Consider the following 23,155-nt stretch of genomic DNA (forward strand, 5'->3'; position numbering starts at 1 on the left):
AGACTAGTACTTATTTTGATAGTGACTGTTTCAGTTTACTAGTACTTATTAGATACTAGTGTCTATTCTAATTATTACTAGTAAAAAAAAATTGTATCTCACTAGTTACAACTGCTTTTTTCAACTTGTCAAATGTAATGTAGTTCAATCAAAAATTTTACTAGTAAATTAAACAAAATGATCACCCTGTTGGGTTTATTTTGCAATAACAACCGCCTGACTGTACATCATCCCGCTTATTACATGGCTACAAACAAAATAAATAAATACATGGACATAAAATAGTGATCTAGGTTAAAATTACGTTATAATTTGAGATGAAAAAAATCATTGAACAGCTGAAATCCACCTCCGGTTTGCATCAAAGTTCTTTTGGAGTCTGACTCCTCAATACCTAGCCTTTTACAAGACTACTTGCCAAATAAATGGACATGAAACACTGATTTGAGTTGAAATTATTTTACTAGCTTTACTTGTACAGATCGCAAAGTGATCCGAAAAAGAGTAAAAATGGCTTGCAATAACCAGATGACTGACCTGACATGTGGATGTGCAGTTGCTCAGAAATATCAGAATGCTAGATGGTGCCATTAACCAATCAGAATTGAGTATTCCAAAGAGCCATATGTTAAGTAATAGTATCTAATGACTAGTTATGAGTAACAAATCAATAAAAGACACTAGTCACTATAGGAACAGCCTGCATACTAGTCAGATGTGAAATAGTTGATTTCTGACCACAGATTCCTTCAGAATTCAATGACAACATTTTGCAATTTGTTACCAGTAACAATGGAATAGATACTTGCCATTACTGGAATAGTAATTTGTAGCAAAGAATTAAGTATCTAATTACTGATGACTGCTGGAATATGTACTAGTTTATAATGAATAAGAACTAGTAAAATTGAAAAAGATACAAGTCACAATTGGAATATTTACTAGTCACTAAAAATGCTACTTAAATATAATTGAAACATAAAAATATATGCTAGTCAGTTTTAAGGAATAAATGTTAAAAGCACTTGCCATAGGCTTCATGTCTCTCTGAAGTACGACACACGCAATCGGTTTACGGCAGTGGCAGGAGCGCTAAGGGAAGGAAGTGAGATTTTCTGTATCGGTGAATTGTAGTTGCTTACACAGTAGTTTCTACATGTGTTTTACTTTTTCATAAATGATTTTCACATCGAATTTTAACAGGATACACTTGGGTACATTTATTATTGAAAAACTTTGCAATAAAGGCAGTTTTTGACAGCGAGAGAAGCAGTAACCGGGTTCCAGTGACCCCGAGCGCAATGCTGCTCACCGTGTTTTGTGTACCGAGAGACCGCTCGGAAACCACTTTTGCCCTGGACGTGTCCCCGGAGCTTGAACTCAGGGATTTTCTAGCTCTTTGCGAACTAGAATCAGGAGTACCTGCCGGGGAAATTCAGGTAAACATCTTGCAGAAGTGTTGCTCAGTTAGTTAGCCAATATGCTAAGCGAACTGATTTACATTAGTTCCAAACAACACGTCAGGTCCATGCTATTAATAGCTTGCTGACCCCATGTCAACCCTTCTGGACACCCCAAAATTTAGAAAGATTAACAGGTCTGATGGCGAGTATTTGCCTTGCTATCATTCCAAGGAAAGGTGGGTTGTTTTGCTGAAACTACTGTATAGTACGTACTAACTGCTTCCTGATACGGAATAATGTTGTAAAAACACAAAACTACTCTAAAGTGTGTTCGTGTGCGCCTTTGTGGAGGTACAAACTGAAAAACCAACTGAAGCGTGTTGAAACAAATCGAAAGAGAAACTTAAAGGGATAGTTAACCCAAAAATTCTCTGTATATTTACTCAGTCTCATGCCATCCAAGATGTCTAAGACTTTCTTTCTTCTGCTGAACTCGAAGGAAGATTTTCTGTAGGTCCACACAATGCAAGTGAATGGTGGCCAAAACTCTGAAGCTCCAGATATCACATAAAGGCATCATAAAAGTAATCCATACGTCTCCAGTGGTATATTCAATAGCCGCTTTCCACTATCGGGCCAGGGCCATAAACTGGTCAGCCGGGGCCAATAACCTCGGACCTCGAGACCAAAATCACTCTGCATTCCCACCATCGGGCCAAAAGCCCCGCAGCATTGCCCTAAAACCACCTCTAATACGCCGCCCCGGTGCAAACGTCACACACCCTGCCCATTTCACAAGCCAAAACAAACACGCATGATATCTAGTTATCTAGATTATCAAGTTTATATTGTATGTAAACATTTGCTAGCTAGCAAGATAAGTTAACGTTGACAACTCACCTTCTTTAACTGGCATGCCGTCCCGAGTGATCTCTACTAACAATAGGACTATGGTTAATCAGAATAATCAGCAGGCCAAAGGCCACTGGCTCCGAATAAGCCCAGAGGAGGCACGATTAAGCCCCAGAAGTGAAAGTGGGAACGTAACTGGCCCTGGCATGCACTAGTACGCCTTCATTTTGCCCAGCAGTGGAGAATGCGACTAATGCCATCTGAAGCGATCCAATTGGTTTTTGGGTGAGAACAGACCAAAAAGTAATTCCTTTTACACTATAAATCTTGACAACAATCTTTTTGGTGATCGTGATTTCAAGCTAGATTACACTTCTGATAGTGCCATCTAGCACTCTGCGCATGCATTAAGCACTAGGAAGTGTAATCGAGCTTGAAATCGTGATCGTGCGTAAAGACAGCAATGACTAGATGTATAGTGAAAAAGGTGTTATATTTTTATTTGTTCTCACCCAAAACTAACTGGATTGCTTCAGAAGACATTGATTGAACCACTGGAGTCTTATGGATTACATTTAGGCTGACTGTATCTCATTTTTGGAGCATTTCACTTGCATTGAATGATTACAGAGCTGAGATATTCCTCTAAAAAAGCTTAATATGTGTTTTGCAGAAGAAAAAAGTCATACACATGTGGGTGAATAACTGATAAGAGGATTTTCATTTTTGAGTGAACTATTCCTTTAATGTATTAGTGGTCGACCGATATATGGCGAGGCCAATAAATCGGCCAATATTCTGACTTTTTTTAATTATCGGCCGATAAATTTTCCATTTGGCCGATTATTTTTTTCTTGAGGGTGCTGAGAATCACCTGCTTGCATGTGAAGCAACTGAGACATGTAAACGACCAGTCACGGTTCGTTTTGTTGTTGCATGCCATCGTGATACTACAATAATAGACCGGTGTACAAAGTGTCATTTACAATCTGCATATCAGAGCCGCGGTTGAGCTCATAATGTTGAAGTGCTCGCCTGTTTCATTCTCCCTCTCTCAAATATGCAGACATCTTGTTTAAACAGATGTAGCCTAATTCACGAACCTCGCGAAATCCAGCGTTTTCTTCTTGTCGAGCTCTCATCTAATATCTTCCTCTGAAGTGCGTATTCTATCAGCCAGAATCAAAACTTCAGGATCAAAAGTTCCTTTCATTCATAAATCATGATGGTCTGACCTGTGACAACCCAAGCAGGTGATCCTGTTTTAACTGTCAGGAGATTGCTGCTGCTCGCGCTGGATCCGCACGAGCGCGTGAGTGCATCTTCAAGGCTGTATATGGAGGTAGGATGAAAATAAGGTGCTTTTCATACTGTTCGGAGACCAGTTTCCTTAAGAGTTCCATTCATTCAAAACAGCTGTCAGTAAAGCCATTAACTGATCATGCAGCAAGGTAGCAAGTCAGCTGCCTACATTTTCGGATGCAGCCCAAGGTAAAAGCGTTTCACTATGCACTGTATGTACAATCGGTTTGATTCTGAACTTTTTGAGTAAATGCGATTGCTAATGTGGACATGCCATCCATGGTTGCTGGAGGACTGTGTGTACTGTTGTTTCCTTCTTTCTTATATATTAACAATTTCTTCATGTGCAAATGAATTACTAAAATTTGATGACTAAACAGAAATCTGACAAAACTGCTATCTGCCATTTAAAATACAATATCATTTTTTAGTTTTGTGTGAAATTGACTAAATATAGTGCTAAATTAGAGTTTATTTTTTAGCAATTTTATGTTTGTTATTTACTGTATTAAATTGTGTGATATTTCGGCATTGGCCATTAAAAAAAAAAAACATATCGGTCGACCGCTATAATGTATACATGGTCTATTTAAAGGTGTTGTAACTGAAACTGCAAGCTTTAAACAGTTAACCTAGGAATTTTTATTTTATTAAACTCAAAATTAAGATTTTTTTTTTTTTTTTTTTTGTTACTTAAATGAGTAATTCTATTGATATCTGAAAAGTGACCTACTGTTTAAACAAGTATTGAGTAAAAGATATTTAACCATTTCTTTAACACTTGGCATAGATCTCATATGCAGAACAGCCTTTACAAGATCCTACCCGTGCCCTGGGGAACTATGGTCTGAAGGATGGAGACGTGGTGGTGTTAAGACAGGAAGAGAGGATACTGCCGCCACAACCCATGATTCCAGGTAAACCAGCATTTCAAGGTCTGTTCTAAAAATGGGTTAATAAAACTTTAAGCTTAAATTGGAATGAATAACTATTACTCTTAATCTCTTAGGGGTGCCTCGCATTGATTTCAGTTCCATTGCTGTACCCGGGACCTCCTCAGGCCAAAACAGACCGCAACAAGCCCAGCGTCCCAGTGCCACCTCGTCAGTGCTGCCCCAAGCCACCACCCCAGGCTCAGGCTCAGCCCTTTCTCCTCAGGGATTGGACAATCCTGCCTTGCTACGAGACATGTTGCTGGCAAACCCACATGAGTTGTCATTGCTGAAGGAGCGAAACCCTCCCCTTGCTGAGGCTCTACTGAGTGGAGACCTTGGTAAATGGAGAAGACAAGCCTAAATGTATCTGTGTGAATTATTGAATGTTCTCCTTTGATGGAGAATAATTTGGATTCACTTTCACAGAGCGCTTCACCAAGGTGCTATTGGAGCAGCAGCAGGACCGAGCCAAGAGAGAGCAGGAGAGAATTAAACTGCTGACCGCAGATCCTTTTGATCTTGAGGCCCAGGCCAAGATTGAGGAGGAAATCAGGTAACAAAGGGGTGAAATTGTTTGCAAACACTTTGTCTATGGCACACAGGTCATTCACACAACATTCTTGGCAAAAAATAAAATGTAGAATGCATTACTCTTTTTAATTCAAATTCCAGACAGCACAACATTGAGGAGAATATGACCATTGCTATGGAAGAAGCACCTGAGAGTTTTGGCCAGGTGGTCATGCTCTACATTAACTGCATAGTCAATGGGCACCCAGTAAAAGCCTTTGTTGACTCAGGTATTCAGTTATATTTTGTGTGACTTGCACATGCATTCAGCATTTACTCCACTCTTTAATATTATATGGGTGTGCATGGAACAAATAAATTATATTAAAAATGTCATGCCATAATCCTTATGACTGTTAAATAATTTCATAAAATTTGATCATATATCCAAAAATATTTTATCACAAATGCAGCGTACTTGCATATAAATTCTTAACTATTCGACTTTACATTTGATTTCAGTTGCTTGATTCTGTATTCATTTGTGGCACTTCAATCCTTTTAAATATTATCTAATAGTATTTTGTTAATTAGTTAATAGTTTTTAGTTAATTATCTATTATTTTTAGGAGCTCAGATGACCATTATGAGCCAAGCATGTGCAGAGCGGTGCAATATCATGCGTCTGGTAGACAGACGCTGGGCAGGCATTGCCAAAGGTGTCGGCACACAGAAAATTATTGGTAGAGTCCATTTGGGTAAGGCTTTTATCTATACTGCTCCTTTTAGATACCTTTATATTACTTTAATGACATTTTTTGTTGAGTTCCAGTAACATTTACCTTGAGGATAAAGCTTGGATAGACTGTTAAAAAAAATGGTTTTTTTTTTATTTATTTTTTATGTATAGCATTGAGTTTTATTTTTTTCTGTTTGTGCCTTTGCACTGTCCAGCCCAGGTGCAAATTGAAGGAGATTTCCTCCCTTGCTCTTTCTCCATTTTGGAGGATCAACCAATGGACATGCTGCTAGGCCTTGACATGCTGAAGAGACACCAGGTCTGCTAAAAACTGTGGTTTATTGTCTTTTACCTAATTGCTCTATTTCTGTGTAATTAATAGATTTTGCTGATGTAATAGATTGAATATTGTCATTGAATGCAGACTTTTCCTTATTCAGAAGCCACATTGACCTTTAGCTAGTGAAGTTCCTTGTCCACAAATATGTATATATTAGATCTCCACCAACCTTATAAATGTGGCCCAACTAGCTTGTTACCTTAACCTTTTGCAGTAATATTGTTTGATGTTGTTGAACATAAGATTTAAGTTGTAGAAACATTTTTGTTTTCATTAGATGTTTCAGCTATGAATGCTTCAACTCTTCATCTCTCAATATCTGCTGTCATTCTCATGTTATAACTTGATTTGTTCTAATTCAGTGCTCCATAGATCTAAAGAAAAATGTCCTCCTAATTGGGACGACGGGTACAGAGACACGTTTTCTGCCTGAGGCAGAGCTGCCTGAGTGTGCCAGGCTGGCATATGGGGCAGAGGGACGAGAGGAGACCAGACCGGAGGAGATTGCAGACAGAGAGCTGGCAGAAGCAATACAAAGATCTGTGCAGGACAGCGGTGAGATGCATGTCTTGAGGTGGCTTGGCTAACTGGTTGTAATCAAATCTAGATTTGGAATGTTAATGCAAGTCATTAATCCTCATTAGAGGTCTATTGTAGAACTATGAGAAATGATTTCTTTGGGATTGTGCAGACTATAACAATTCAGGAAGAATACTGATAAGTCAAAAACATGAGGAAAAAAAAAATAATATATATATATATATATATATATATATATATATATATATATATATATATATATATATATATATATATATACAGTTGTGCTCAAGTTTGCATACCCTTGGAGAATTGGTAATATATGTACCATTTTTAAAGAAAACATGAGTGAGCAGGCAAAACACATTTCTTTTATTTCTTATGGGATTCATATTCAACTGTAGGTTATAACAGAATGGCACAATCATAAAACAAAACATGGCAACAAAGAAAAAAATGCATCCACGTGAGAGCTAACAAACTCATTGACTTTTTATACACACACTAATTGCAATTTAAAAAGCCACAGGTGTGGGAAATTAACCTTTAATTGCCATTTAAACCTGTGTGTGTCACCTTGTGTGTCTGAAACGAGGCCAAACATTCAAAGGTATGTAAACTTTGTGTCAATTAGTGCAATTAGTGTCTGTGTATAAATAGTCAATGAGTTTGTTAGCTCTCACGTGGATGCACTGAGCAGGCTAGATACTGAGCCATGGGGAGCAAAAAAGAACTGTCAAAAGACCTGCGTAACAAGGTAATGGAACTTTATAAAGATGGAAAAGGATATAAAAAGATATCCAAAGCCTTGAAAATACCAGTCAGTACTGTTCAATCACTTATTAAGAAGTGGAAAATTCAGGGATCTCTTGATACCAAGCCAAAGTCAGGTAGACCAAGAAAGATTTCAGCCACAGCTGCCAGAAGAATTGTTCGGGATACAAAGAAAAACCCACAGGTAACCTCAGGAGAAATACAGGCTGCTCTGGAAAAAGACGGTGTGGTTGTTTCAAGGAGCACAATACGACGATACTTGAACAAAAATGAGCAGCGTGGTCGAGTTGCCTGAAAGAAGCCTTTACTGTGCCAATGCCACAAATGACAAGCCCTTGACACGCCTCACAGCTTCTGGCACACTGTAATTTGGAGTGACGAGACCAAAATAGAGCTTTATGGTCAACCATAAGCGCTATGTTTGGAGAGGGGTCAACAAGGCCTATAGTGAAAAGAATACCATCCCCACTGTGAAGCATGGTGGTGGCTCACTGATGTTTTGGGGGTGTGTGAGCTCTAAAGGCACGGGGAATCTTGTGAAAATTGATGGCAAGATGAATGCAGCATGTTATCAGAAAATACTGGCAGACAATTTGCATTGCACAAAAGCTGTGCATGGGACACTCTTGGACTTTCCAGCACGACAACGACCCTAAGCACAAGGCCAAGTTGACCCTCCAATAGTTACAGCAGAAAAAGGTGAAGGTTCTGGAGTGGCCATCACAGTCTCCTGACCTTAATATCATTGAGCCACCCTGGGGAGATCTCAAACGTGCAGTTCATGCAAGACAACCAAAGACTTTGCATGACCTGGAGGCATTTTGCCAAGACGAATGGGCAGCTATACCACCTGCAAGAATTTGGGGCCTCATAGACAACTATTACAAAAGACTGCACGCTGTCATTGATGCTAAAGGGGGCAATACACAGTATTAAGAACTAAGGGTATGCAGACTTTTGAACTGGGGTCATTTAATTTTTTTCTTTGTCGCCATGTTTTATGATTGTGCCATTCTGTTAGAACCTACAGTTGAATATGAATCCCATAAGAAATAAAAGATATGTGTTTTGCCTGCTCACTCATGTTTTCTTTAAAAATGGTACATATATTACCAATTCTCCAAGAGTAGGCAAACTTTTGAGCACAACTGTATGTATATATATATATATATATATATATATATATATATATATATATATATATATATATATATAAAAAGACCCTTCATTTGTATAGTTGGTTTGTCCTGGTTGCTGTGTAGAACCAATTACTCACCTAGTTCACAAGGTGGTGTACAATGACCACGTTAACATGCACTTAAGGAAACCGTTTAATCCAGGGTTTTGGAGGAAAGGGTGATCTGAAACGTCATGTAAACGAGAATGCCATTTTCCTTACACCGGTTAAGGGATTAAGAGAAAGCTGGATTTCTCCCGGAGAACGCGGTTTATATAGGTGTGTAAGTGCAACAGGTTTTTGAGAGGTTTTTGCACATGTGTGGAACAGACCGGATAACTAACGTGCACAACAACATCTACACAGCTGAAAGAATTTTTTAGGAGTACAGAGGGAAAAGCACATACAATATATATTTTATTGACAAAGTAAAAATGCATTAAAAAAAGTTTGGGAAATTTGCCATCTTCTGCCTGTTTCCATTCAAATGGCCTTTTATCGATAAAAATGGTGTGCGTGATGACGTCATGCTTAAAAAAAAAATACTTTGTCGCATAAGTTTTGGTTTATCGCAAAAGGAATCTGCCCTTAAGCCGTTTCCATACTGAAATGTGTTTATCGCTATTTGTGTACCTTTCGCCTCCCAGACGTTTTGGTAAAATGGGGAGAGTATTGAGACAATTAATTGAAATTAGCCAGCTTACTGTCATTTTAATTTCACAAATAAATGCAATCAGATGACGAGGAATTGCAATCAAAAGGGAGCTGTTGCCCTTCTGATAGTACTGTAATATTGGTCCTGATGTTGTGCCTGTCGCAGGTTGTCATGGCTTCTGTCCCGAAAGCGCATCGTCACGGCCCTGTTCAAGCAGGCAACCTGCACCAAGTAGTGGGGAAACTTTCGGTCTTAGTATAAAGACCATCCATCGATGTGTATATGCTGTGTGCACAGCTATTAAAGAAGAATTGATCCGGTGTAATATCAGTGTTTACATATGATACATTCCTGATATTCTATAGGCTATTTTGAACAATCATTTAAAGCATTTCCATCTCAACTGCATTATGTCCCGCATATTTGTCCAGCAACTTTTAACGACCAGCTGAACTTGATTATGATCTAAAATTAATTTTAGTGTCCTAATGCAATTTACATTTTCTGAAGAAGCTTAGCAAATGTGATCCGAGGTAAAGAGTTAAAATATTTAAACGTTTTAAAATGTTCAAAAGCTTGTTTTCTGAAAGTGAAATCAGCATTGGACAAATAGTTTTATCTAGTGTAGAACATTCTGAGAATGTCATTCAGCTGACTTTTTTCATCTACAGAACAGGGTATGGTTAATTTAAGTTTGTGTAAAGAAAAGGTGTGTGTATATATATATATATATATATATATATATATTAGTAGTGATGTGCGAGACTAGTCGTCTAGTCGACTAAACGGTTCTGATGCTGCTAGTCGACACTGGAATTACTAGTCGGTTAATATTTGCCCCTATTAAACTGATAATAATTTTTACACATTTACGTTTGGCTTTATATTTTTACAGAGGCTGCACTTAAATTACTGTCATATTAATGTTACATATTTTAAATAGAATTAATAATGCAGATATTATTTAAAAAGAGGATATCTGGAGCAGATACAGAGTTGAATTTCACCTCAGGCTGCGCGTGCTTCTTCGCTCACTCACTCGCGGCGCGCGCAGGAAAATATCCTCTCACTAGACAAGAAAACTCAGCAAAGTAGTAATGAAATCACTTCGGTGGTGCGGGAATCGGCTTTCCAAATGTTTGAAAGTCCCTATGGATGTTTTCACATTTGAGTCTTCTTTACATCTGTGCATGCTTGGAAGTTATTTTCCCGCTGAGCGGGCTTTTTTCAAGCGCAGGATAGACGCCTCAGGTGAGTCAAGTCCCGTCTTTCACCGGACCATGTCGACGGGTTAATTTTACTCAACAAAAAATTTATGCTTTTGAGTAAGTAGCCTAGAAAATAACTGTTTTAGACTAGGTATGCCATTTTATTAATCTGCTGATTAAGAAGGCTGTTTTCAACGAGGTGCCGACTGCTGAACGTGTTAAACGATCTTTTATTCTGTGTGCACGTCATGTTTAGAATACATTAGATTTATTGTAGGCTACATCACAGGCCTATTTTTTTCTATCCTATAGCTCCTTTTTGTTTTTGTTTTTTTTTTTTACATCGTAACTCTTATTGTTTGACATTCTTTACCAAACAGCTGTCATATTAGATCAATGGTTAATGCATGACTGCATGTCGTGAAATACGGGCAACTTTCAGCGCATTTTGTTCTCTCTCATAGATTTGGCTTAGTCTACCTGTTAATTATTTTCAACAATGTCCTGACTGTTTAAATATGTTAAGTAACTTTTACTTGATTTCCGTTTAGAACAGGCTTTTAATTGCTGTTCCATTGATCCTGCACTATTCATTCAATTGTTTTCAGTAAATATGTCTATTAAATATTCACTAACGTTGATTCAGTGAATGCGTGTCATGTTGTATATTTAAAGTACAATGATCATAATTCAAGGCGAGCATGTCGCAGATAAATGCCCCTTTTCAGTGGAATTTAGTGTTGGATTTGGAATAGATTACAGGTGCATCTCAATAAATTAGAATGTCGTGGAAAAGTTCATTTATTTCAGTAATTCAACTCAAATTGTGAAACTCGTGTATTAATTAAATTCAATGCACACAGACTGAAGTAGTTTAAGTCTTTGGTTCTTTTAATTGTGATGATTTTGGCTCACATTTAACAAAAACCCACCAATTCACTATCTCAGCAAATTCGAATACATCATAAGACCAATAAAAAAAACATTTTTAGTGAATTGTTGGCCTTCTGGAAAGTATGTTCATTTACTGTATATGTACTCAATACTTGGTAGGGGCTCCTTTTGCTTTAATTACTGCCTCAATTCGGCGTGGCATGGAGGTGATCAGTTTGTGGCACTGCTGAGGTGGTATGGAAGCTCAGGTTTCTTTGACAGTGGCCTTCAGCTCATCTGCATTTTTTGGTCTCTTGTTTCTCATTTTCCTCTTGACAATACCCCATAGATTCTCTATGGGGTTCAGGTCTGGTGAGTTTGCTGGCCAGTCAAGCACACCAACACCATGGTCATTTAACCAACTTTTGGTGCTTTTGGCAGTGTGGGCAGGTGCCAAATCCTGCTGGAAAATGAAATCAGCATCTTTAAAAAGCTGGTCAGCAGAAGGAAGCATGAAGTGCTCCAAAATTTCTTGGTAAATGGGTGCAGTGACTTTGGTTTTCAAAAAACACAATGGACCATCACCAGCAGATGATATTGCACCCCAAATCATCACAGACTGTGGAAACTTAACACTGGACTTCAAGCAACTTGGGCTATGAGCTTCTCCACCCTTCCTCCAGACTCTAGGACCTTGGTTTCCAAATGAAATACAAAACTTGCTCTCATCTGAAAAGAGGACTTTGGACCACTGGGCAACAGTCCAGTTCTTCTTCTCCTTAGCCCAGGTAAGACGCCTCTGACGTTGTCTGTGGTTCAGGAGTGGCTTAACAAGAAGAATACGACAACTGTAGCCAAATTCCTTGACACGTCTGTGTGTGGTGGCTCTTGATGCCTTGACCCCAGCCTCAGTCCATTCCTTGTGAAGTTCACCCAAATTCTTGAATCGATTTTGCTTGACAATCCTCATAAGCCTGCGGTTCTCTCGGTTGGTTGTGCATCTTTTTCTTCCACACTTTTTCCTTCCACTCAACTTTCTGTTAACATGCTTGGATACAGCACTCTGTGAACAGCCAGCTTCTTTGGCAATGAATGTTTGTGGCTTACCCTCCTTGTGAAGGGTGTCAATGATTGTCTTCTGGACAACTGTCAGATCAGCAGTCTTCCCCATGATTGTGTAGCCTAGTGAACCAAACTGAGAGACCATTTTGAAGGCTCAGGAAACCTTTGCAGGTGTTTTGAGTTGATTAGCTGATTGGCATGTCACCATATTCTAATTTTTTGAGATAGTGAATTGGTGGGTTTTTGTTAAATGTGAGCCAAAATCATCACAATTAAAAGAACCAAAGACTTAAACTACTTCAGTCTGTGTGCATTGAATTTATTTAATACACGAGTTTCACAATTTGAGTTGAATTACTGAAATAAATGAACTTTTCCACGACATTCTAATTTATTGAGATGCACCTGTAAGTATTTTAAATGGATCGCATAAATTATTATTATTATTATTATTATTTTACTGTTTTCTGAAGGTTGGTTTCTCTTTTGACTAGTCGGTTAAACTTCCGTTTAAACGACGGTCAAATTAGTAGTAGCGCACATCCCTAATATATAGTCCTAAAAAAAACCATTTGGTAATTAAATATTGTAATGCTTTATTCATTTGGTAATTTATTTAGCCTAATTTAATACAGGGAATTTTGCCAGCATTTTTTTCAAAAGTATAAACAATAATTTTATAGTGTTCCAAAAAAGCACACTGATGTTTTTCTCCTAATATTGTGTTTTTTTTTTGTGTGTGTGTATTTTAAACATCTTTGTACAGATAAATTATATGTTTTTTGTATTGTGGGCTAATTCCATGACTGCCGTCTGTTATTTTGAATAGCGTGAAAAGCAACTTTAATAAATAAACGGATGTCGATCATGATTGAATTAATCACAAACAGTGGCCATTCATTTGTTCTCCGTGCACTTGTTGATGTGCATGATGCGAGATATTTGTGTTGGCACTCCTGGAAGTGTCATATTTGCAGCATCGGATCTATATGCCATTAAGATCAATCCATAATCACGTACAATAAATTAGCTTTTAATGATGGATACCTTGTCGTCATGATCGACACAGGCTAACGATTGGGGTAAACTCTGTCATGTGACACTACATTTTTGTGTTAATGCCAATTTTTCAACAAAAAGTGTTTCCAAACCAGTTTTTCGCGACATTTGAAGTGTCGACATAGAGTTTATGCGCTAGAATTAAACGGAAAAATATGTCGACACTTGTGAAATGTTAGCGATAATTTTTGTTTCCATCAGCTTTATTTTGATGCGCTAAACTTTTTTCGCAAAAAATCCTTGGACGGAAACGTAGTTAGTGACGTCACTTAACAGCGCAGTGAAAAACGTGTTGCATGAAGAAACTCGCTTTAAAAAAGACAAAGTGAGGCGGAAAAACACGGCCAAAGCAGAACTTTATAAACACTTCAAAGAAGACCATAAGCATACGGTTTAATGTGGAGCAGTTGCTGCTTCAGGTGCATTGAAAGAGGGCGTGTTTTGTTTCTCTCCGGCGTACAACTGACATTTTTCTGCTATTTTCTAATGAATACATGTTATGAATTCAAAATCAGGCGCGTATTTTCGCGCGTTTCCCCAAAACTGTTCGTCTGTACCAAAAGAGACGCCCATCCGCGTCAATCAAACCGACAGCAATCGAGAACGGGGGCGCAATAATTTTGATTAAACTCGTGCAACGTCGTAACTCGATTTCAGTTTCAACGTAATCAAACTCTCATTGATGTCTCAGAGCTCAAAGAATGCGGTTTTAAGTGTTTTATATCGTTTCTCATCATGTAAACGCATGTTGATCACCGCCGGGATGCGACTTTTCAGCGCGACAGTGAATCTGCACTGCGTTTACAGATGATTGTACAATATTAAAACTGTATAGGCTATAATGCCAAATATAATAATAACGCTACGGGTCCTAATATTTGATAGTCCTCCTGATAATGCCAAATGTAATGTCTAATTTCACCAGTAAATGTTAACTATGGCAAACATTATTTCACTGGATAAGCATACACCATTAATTTTTTTTTTTTTTAAGAATACTTTAGAAACATGTAGTCAGTGACAATACAATTTAAAACTTCCAATATTAATTTAAAAAACTTAATGTAATCATAGACTATGCTCAAGCATTTGTATGTAACATAATTATGCATTTTTCAGCTGGGTAGAATCATTAAATGTTTATATTCTGGGGTCACAATTGCTTTTTTTTTGTTCCACTTACTCCCTGATGGATCATTTTACTCTAACGAACAGTACTTTTTGTTAAGTTTTACAAGTAATGGAAAGGAACTATTTTGCATATGTCCTGAAAGTGATAAACCAAATCCTTACGCCCTTCGTCATTTGTTTGTTTTTGTTTTTTTTAAACCAAACAAAAAAAAAAAAAACACCCACACAACACATACCTTTTTAATAAAACACAGGAAATAAAAAGTTTGTCCAATCAATTGAAGATTAAAAGTTGCAGCCCTAAATACCAGTTAAGATCAATCAACAGAATTTCGTGTAAACATCATTTTAGTGTGGTAAAATGGTTCACCAACCTTTTCTGTGTAAAGTTATATGGAAAAGAGAAAATACGTACATCCAAAATTTCTGAAAATAAAACGAGGAAAATTCACACTGTTCTACACTTCACTTTTTTATATATATATATATATATATATATATATATATATATATAACAACAGCACCATTTCAGTCAGAGAGTTCTTCATCAGGCACACATCAATAGGCAGCACTTCATTAAATATCCTTGTTTCAAACACACACCATTGTGTACACCTGTTAACAATCAGAAGCAATTATCTCATAATCATTCAATCACACTCAATGTGAACAATTAATTAGGGACAAATTCTAAAAACAACAGTACATACGTCATTATCATAGAGATTCAGACAATGTAGACAACTCTCAGAAATATTCAGTGAATCACATTTTATAGACAGTGCAGTAATTTGAATAGAAACATTTAGAGTAATAGGAAAAATTGGGACATAGGTCATCATTAAACACAGGTACAAGAAACTAATCTCATCCAAAAGACTCAATAAATCAAAGAAATGGGTAGATATCAAATCCAAATTCATGCCCTTAAGATACAGTGTAAAGTGGATAAATATAATAGGCCTCTCTTTTTAACAAAATTTTATTGACATCACCACCTTTTCTTGGTGAATTGACATGTTTAGTTGAGGTAATCGATGTTTTTCGAAGAAACCCACATCAAAATAAAAGTCAGAGCATAGAATGTATCAAAACATTAACTGAACTGGAATTAACAAATTTTTTCTCCAAACCAAGGGTACTGCCATGGGCTCCATATTATGCCAATTTGTATGTGGGTTTCTTTGAACAAAAATACATTTTCACTTGTTCTCAGAATTTTTATTTTTATTTTTTATTTATTTTTTAACACTTTTTAGTTTCCTCAAGTGAATATATATGTAAAATTCACAGATATAATTATATTAATAATAACAATAATAAAGGCATCTATATGTCAATTCTGTCTGATCAATACAATTGTACATGTTGATGCTTTGTAAAACACTCACATGATATTATTATTAGTAAGATTCCCCCTTCCCCCGTTATGATTATACATCTTGTCAAATCTTGGATTTGGAAAAAAGGGATATTGGCAGATCCCCTTAACACCGATATCATGTGAGAAAATGGCCTTCTCCACACCGTTTGGATTATACCAATTTGGGACCCTGCCGTTTGGTTTGTTTGGGGCCCCGGCTATGTTTCAGCGTCTTATGGATCACACACTGCGTATGCCGCTGCTTATTTGGATGATATCGTTATTTACAGTAATGATTGACAACGGCATATGCAGCATCTGAGGGCGGTTCTGAGGTTGCTGCGACAAGCGGGGCTCACAGCAAACCCGAAGAAGTGCACAATTGGGCTGGTGTAGGTGCAGTATATGGGGTTCCACTTGGGTTACGGGCAGGTGCGACCCCAGATTGATAAAAGTGCAGCGATCGCAACCTGCCCGAGACCCAAGACCAAAAAGGTGAGACATCTCTGGGGTTGGCCAGCTATTATCGAAGGTTCTGACGTCACCAGCCCGCTGACTGATCTCACTAAAAAGGGAGCCCCAGACCCGGTTCAGTGGATGGAGCCGTGCCAACAAGCTTTCACGCAGGTAAAAGCTGCAAATTTTGTGGCGAGCCGCTTCTGCACTCCCCTGATTTCTCTCTCCCTTTTGTTTTACAGACGGATGCATCGGACGGAGGTGGGTGCTGTTCTGTCCCAAGTAGTGGAGGGGGAGGAGCGCCTGGTGCTGTACATTAGTCGAAAGCTCTCTATGAGAGAGACGAAGTACAGCACCATAAAGGAGTGTTTGTCTATCAAGTGGGCAGTCCTCACTCTCCGCTACTATTTGTTGGGACGAGCATTCACACTCTGTTCGGACCACGCCCCGCTCCAATGGCTCCACCGCATGAAGGATGCTAACGCCCGGATCACCCGTTGGTATCTGCGACTCCAGCCATTTAAGTTCGAGGTGGTCCACAGACCGGGGGCACAGATGGCTGTCGTGGACTTCCTCTCCAGAAAAGTGGGGGGGAGTGGGCAGTCCGGATGGTTCCCCCGGCCTGAGTCGGGCAGTGGGTGTATGTGGAGGTGAGGGCGTGGTCAAGCGCCCATCTGGGGAGAGAGAAAGCGGTAAGGACATCCACCTGAGATGAATTGTAACTAATTACCATTTCCATGTTCACAGTGAGAGTCGGAGGAGATAAAAGATGACCCAGTCAACTGAAAGAGACGGAGAGAGAGAGCTGCACAGAGCAGAGTGTTCCTGAGTGCGATTTGTATTGTGCTGAAAAGCATTAATTTAAGTGTGACCACTGAAAAGTGGAATATATATATATATATATATATTAGACTGTGAAGCTGTGGGAAATAAAGCCCTTTTGAGTTGGATCTCGCCGTGTCCCGCTTCCTCCTTTTGATCCAAATACGAACATCTGTTACAAAGTGCTTTTATAAAATTATAAGCTTCATATGTCTGTTTAAAAGCCCTCCAAAAATTGGCCCCCATTCACTTCTATTGTAAGTGCCTCACTGTAACCCAGATTTTTGCTTTGTTTTTTTAATAAAAATAGGGACAAGTCAAAAAATGTTTGTGGTAATCAACATTATGCCACAAATGCTGTCAATTGAGCTTAACTTGTATTGAACCCGGAATATTACTTGAACACTGTAAATGAGAAAATAAACAGAGTAAACCATGAGTTAAAACATTGGAATTCTATTGTTTCAGATTTAACATTAAACCTGATCAGACATGGTGAAACTATCGACTCGATCTAGAAATCAAAGGCTTGAGGGTTTATACTTCAACTTGAATGTTTTACAGTAGTGTGTTTATTAATTTCTGGAAGTTGGAAAACTAACTTACAAGACAGAACCACACACTACCCTCAAACGGTGGTAGGGTGGAGTTACGTGGGCTGAATACCACCTTGTGCAACTAATGTTATTGATGGGTGCATGCTTCCTGTCTCTCTCACTTTCTCTGGATGCATTTTTGCTAATTTTCTACCTCTTATTGCATGAAATGTGTGGTGTTTGCCCTAACCATGAGCAGGACAGAACTGATGTCATACAGACAGACAGCTGGAGAGGGCTCTACATAACAGGTACTGCAATCACATTGGCAAAATGATATGTTGAGTTAATCTAATACAATATCTCAGTCAGAACTGTAAATAGCAAATGTATGATATACATTGGTATGCACAGGAAGAGCATCCATTTTGTGAGTAAGACCCCCTATATCTTCTACTATATTAGAATTTTCTTGCCAGCTTTTTTGCATGCTTTTCAATATTTGTTGAATTTGCATGGTTTAAATAACATGTCTAAGGACATGAGTATTTAATGTAGAGTTTAAATGTAATCAACAAATACCATAACTCTCATAGAAATTGAAGATGGAAAAACTACCTCACCACGATCCCTGCCATTCACATCACCATCTTCAACCTCAAGTTATCCACATAGTCTCACCCTGGATCGTTCCAAGTCTGCCCCAGCCTCTATAGACCAGGGAGCATCTCCAATTGAAATTCCCCAACCAGATGTATGCCACCCATATTCCACCCAGGAATCAACTGAATCCTTGCAGTTTCCACCTGTGAAAGTAGAAGAACCCTCTCCAGATCCCTCTGATGGCACCTTTAGATCTCAGTCCCAAGAACTGGCTGATTCAAACTCCTCTTGTGAAAAGACAGCTGATGCTCCCAACCCAAGCACTCTTTCCTCTCAGGAACCGTTCTCTAGTACTGTGTCTGAGAACAATGAAGTGACCAGTGGCATCATTACAGGAGATTCTGACAGTCAGTTAGACACATTTGGGACTGTAGCAGCAGAATCTCACTTTACTCTCTTTAACCCAACCACTCAGACCCAAACATTCGATCAGGAAATGGACATGGATGTTTCTTCCAATGCAAAACAAGAAGTTGACCACGACTTTCTGGAACAATCCCAGAGAGAACAAGTTAGTGTGATGGAAGATGTTTCAGAGGCTCAACCTCAACTCATGCCTGTTCCAGACTTGAACCTTCAACCCTGTCATGCTAAGCCAGCCACTTCTTCTGGGCACTCTCCTGTCCAGTCAGACTCAGAAAGGAGCATGAACAGTGAAATGCCCTCTGAGAGAAACCAACTAGAGGCAGATAACACCCTGTCCCTGGCTCAGACCCTTAAGGAGCTCCATAAACTTCTAATGTCCAACAGCTGTCCTCAAGTGTGTGTAAGAAGCCATTTGTCTGACTCCAATACTCCAATTCCCAGACAGGATCCTGATAGGATGGACCTGGATCCTACTTCAAGAAACAATGTCACTCTGAACCCAACAGTTAATGCATCCTCTTGTACTGCCACAGAAAATGACATGGAGGACAGAGTTGCCAAAGCTGACTTTACTTCACAATCATTGCAGGAAACTCCAGACTTACCAACATCAAGCAATTCAAGGCATCGTGAGAAGCAAACTACTAGTGTGGTAGATCCCAGAGAGGAACAAGGGATTCAGTGCCCTTATACCCCTGAGGGAAACCAGGCTCTTTGTGAGGAGATAGGTTTTGGGTCAGCGTTAGCAGAGATATTGTCTTTCCAGGGAGATCTTGAGTTTAAAGAAAACCCTGAGGGTCAGAAAGGGCAGGACATTTCAGACAGAAACACCTCAGGCATTGACATCTCCAAATCGGCCGACCCGTCTCAGCAGCGCCCCTTTTCTGTAGCAGCTGGTTCAACAACTGATTCCAGTCTTGGGCCAGTTGCGTCTCCTCATCCTCAAACACAAGCCCCTGAGATTGATCATCTTTTCCATAGAGACTTCATCCAGCCTTCAACGCAGCCCTCAATGGGACAGTTTCCACTAGAGCACATTCAGAGGATCCAAGCATCAGGATTCTCTGCCCTTGAGGCTGCTGAGGCACTGGATCAAGCTCAAGGCAGTGTGGAGCTTGCCTTACTGGTGCTGCTAGCAAGAAAGATCACTGTGCCCACCTAGACCCCAAATTAACCTGCAGTGGTGGCATCAGTCAACATTTGATCCTTTTTTCATCACATGATTTCCTTTAACAGTCCTTATTGTTTTGTACTTTATGGTCTTATTCTGGCTGTATACTTTGCCAACATACAAAATGTTCAAAAATTGTTTTGTAAGAAGCTGGCTATATCTCCCTTTTAACAGAACAATGATGGCTATGGAGTCTTTTTAAGTTTTGCATGTTGGTTCAGTAGTTCCTTAATGGATTGTTGGTTTCATTTGTTTAGGCTGAATTAGCACAATAAATTGATCTACAATTTACATAAATAGTTGAGTAACAAATTGTGGGGTTGAAGCGAACATGATCTTCTGCCTTGTCAGAAATAGACTTGTTTCCATTCATCCAACTACTGCATGGTTTTAGATCTCAAAAGTGATTTTGTGCCTGATGTTTACTGACCTTCAGTAGAAACCTCTGAAGTATTTAAATTAGCTCATTTTGTACCAATTTGATCGAGAGTAAACCAGTAGAGCACACATTACAGACTCCACTTCCCACTTGAATTGGCAATAATGTCTAAACATCTCTGAGGTCATTTTCATTTTAGTTATTTTATTTGATAGTTACCATTGCCAATCCTGTATATCTTGACATGTTTTCAGTAGGTTGCCTTTGGAAATTATTACAGAGTAGACTTCTAAATACCATAACCTTGACACAGTATATGTTCCTAGTCCATTGTGTAACAATAGTTGTCAGATTTGTGAATGATATATGAACAAATCTGAAAGCGGAAGGTATGATGCATTACAAAACTGCTGGAGAAATACTTTGATCATCAGTAGTATCTGTTTGTTTGTTTGTTTGTTTTTTTAAATCAGAATCAGGATTTTGTTGTGGTATTTTAAATTGTTTTTGAGTGAAACAGACAAATGTTGGTGCTGACAAGTAGTCTATGGAAAGAGACTGTTTTTTTTTTTTTTTTTTTTTTTTTTGCAGCTACCACTATATTTTGAGTTGTCTGTGTTTTAATACCATTATTTGTTGTTGCTTGTCTAAATGCTTTTGATTTCAGTGTAGTCATGACATGCCATTTCCGGCATTCTGTGATCTGTTATAATGTCTATCCTCTTGTCATATTTTAAATGTTATCTCTGGGTCATATATCAGTTGTGTTCAAACTATTTGAAATACTCAGTTTCATGTTGTATACAGTTTAAAAACCAAATAAAAGGAAAAAGTGATTCTTTATATTTCATGTGCAAGTGTTTGTTTCTTAGCATTGTGTATAAATGTATTTGTTTTGTATTTATTTTAATATAAATTAAAATGCTGGCTTAATTCATATTATCATTACTGAAATACAGCAATGAAAACCACCCTGTCTGGACACAATAATAATAATAATTATATATATATATATATATGTATATATTAATAAGTCTGTGTAGCTAAATTAAACAAAAACGTGGGTCAAATTGACCCCTAACACCATAGTAGGCAACAAATGTTGAACAGCCTTTTCAAAACACATCTGTCTGTCGAAACTTTGCATGCACATTCAAGAGGACCCTAAATGAGGAAAGGTCACAAAATTTCAGGAAGAAATAGATAGTTTACCAGTGTTTCAAGCAGTTTAAAAATCGAATGTGAGGGTTACTTTTAATAAATTAAATGATACATTTTGTATACTTTGCAATTCAAATAATATGTAAGTTTCGCCTTATGTTTTCGTTGTAATGCATTATAGTCTCTTACGTAACTCGGACATGTTTTTGTTTTTCTCGTGAGATTCACTTAATAATAGACACGCCCAATTACATTGATTGGCCGAAGCCGGACAGGTGAGAATGCTCTTCTAAATCAATTAGATTCACATGGTTCAGCGTATTTACAGGTCGTTCCGTTGGTTTTCGTACCAGAGTACTATAGATTTTTGTACAAAGCACCTAAAATTAAAACTACCATATATATATATTAATTATAGCCCTAATCAGCTGTGGCACCAGATTTCCCTGCTGGATACGTCTTTAACGCTTTCAAGGTGATAAACTGTGAGGGGAAATTTACTGTAGACCTATCCATATGGCTCATGTCGTGGAGAGGACACTGGACGACAGAGATATGATCTCTGTTGCAACAGAAGTATTGGATGGTGGCACAACACGTCCTGGGTTGGATGGATACAATCCTGAAGTAAATGTGGAAGATTCTGGGGTGTCTGGAGGATTTTATTGGTATGCAAAGGCTAACAAAAATAATAAATTATATATGAAATTATTAATTTGAATTTGTATTATTATTTTGTTTTCTAATGTGGGCTCACAGCATAATTTTTTTTTTTTTTTTTTTTAAAGCTTTAGTTAACTTATCTAAGTCAGCCACCTTTCTTACTCAGCATCTCTGGCGGAATTGTTGAAGCTCTTGGAGCTGTTGCAAGCTCACAGTTATGGAACTTTGTTGGGTTTTCTCTACCTGTGCCATCTCTCTTCTCTGTATCCTCTCTGGGGAGCTGCAGTCAGCTGGACTCTTCTCACATGCACTGTGATGACAATGAGGTGAAAAGGTATCAATAATGACATACAAAATGACAGTAACAGTCTAGGTCAGGCATCCAACAAATGCTCATATTTGTCTTCACACAAGTCTTTGCATACAAAGACTTGCATACAACACCTTTTTCCATTGTTTCATTAAAGGGCAGATGCAATGGAGGGCAACACTCAACAAGAGGAAACATATGTTGCCAAGTTTGAATCGGAGTACATCAACAGTTGTAAGTGTATGGGTGACTCTCATGAAACCTGTCAGCAACATTTCATATTTCATCCCACAATCAAAAGTTATATTTTGCTTGATATTGAACTCATTCTTTGGACAATTCAGTGTTTTTATAATTTGTGACATTTTTCATGAAAATAATGCAACCCCGTCCCCCAGTTCTTATTATAGTAATGCAAAACATCTCATTCTCATTATTGTAATGCCAAGTCAGCCCTACGATATAGTATTTCATTGTAAAGTACTTAAACAGGGTTTTTTAATATATATATATATATATATACACACACACACACAGTAGTAGAGAAAATACAGTATTACAGTAATAAAAATCACCATTGAGAGTAATAGGAATTAAAAAAAAAAATCCAAGTAAATCATCAATTATAAATCACATTACATATCTCCACTGCATTTTATTTTATTTATTTGTTTGATTTTGTAGTGGAATATGACCTGGATATGT

The 23,155-nt window shown here is 38.1% G+C and overlaps 1 protein-coding gene across 6 annotated transcripts; it reads left to right on the plus strand.

Annotated features, from left to right (window-relative positions):
• Positions 1-753: 753 nt before the first annotated feature.
• LOC127449301 (protein DDI1 homolog 2) lies at positions 754-21,161 on the plus strand. 6 transcript variants are annotated; one of them, XM_051712647.1, is made up of 10 exons: positions 757-1,439; positions 4,348-4,474; positions 4,567-4,830; positions 4,919-5,045; positions 5,165-5,292; positions 5,632-5,760; positions 5,957-6,060; positions 6,444-6,636; positions 17,997-18,048; positions 18,334-18,420. In XM_051712647.1, the coding sequence occupies exons 1-9, from the start codon at positions 1,302-1,304 to the stop codon at positions 18,005-18,007; spliced, it is 1,221 nt and encodes a 406-aa protein (XP_051568607.1). In that variant the 5' UTR covers positions 757-1,301; the 3' UTR covers positions 18,008-18,048; positions 18,334-18,420. The 6 variants fall into 6 exon arrangements, with proteins under 6 accessions (XP_051568605.1, XP_051568606.1, XP_051568607.1 ...); XM_051712645.1 differs by having other exon boundaries at positions 754-1,439; positions 16,622-18,476; XM_051712646.1 differs by having other exon boundaries at positions 754-1,439; positions 17,127-18,476.
• Positions 21,162-23,155: the final 1,994 nt, after the last annotated feature.

Source organism: Myxocyprinus asiaticus, chromosome 12 (assembly GCF_019703515.2).
Source record: "Myxocyprinus asiaticus isolate MX2 ecotype Aquarium Trade chromosome 12, UBuf_Myxa_2, whole genome shotgun sequence".
Lineage (NCBI taxonomy): Eukaryota > Metazoa > Chordata > Actinopteri > Cypriniformes > Catostomidae > Myxocyprinus > Myxocyprinus asiaticus.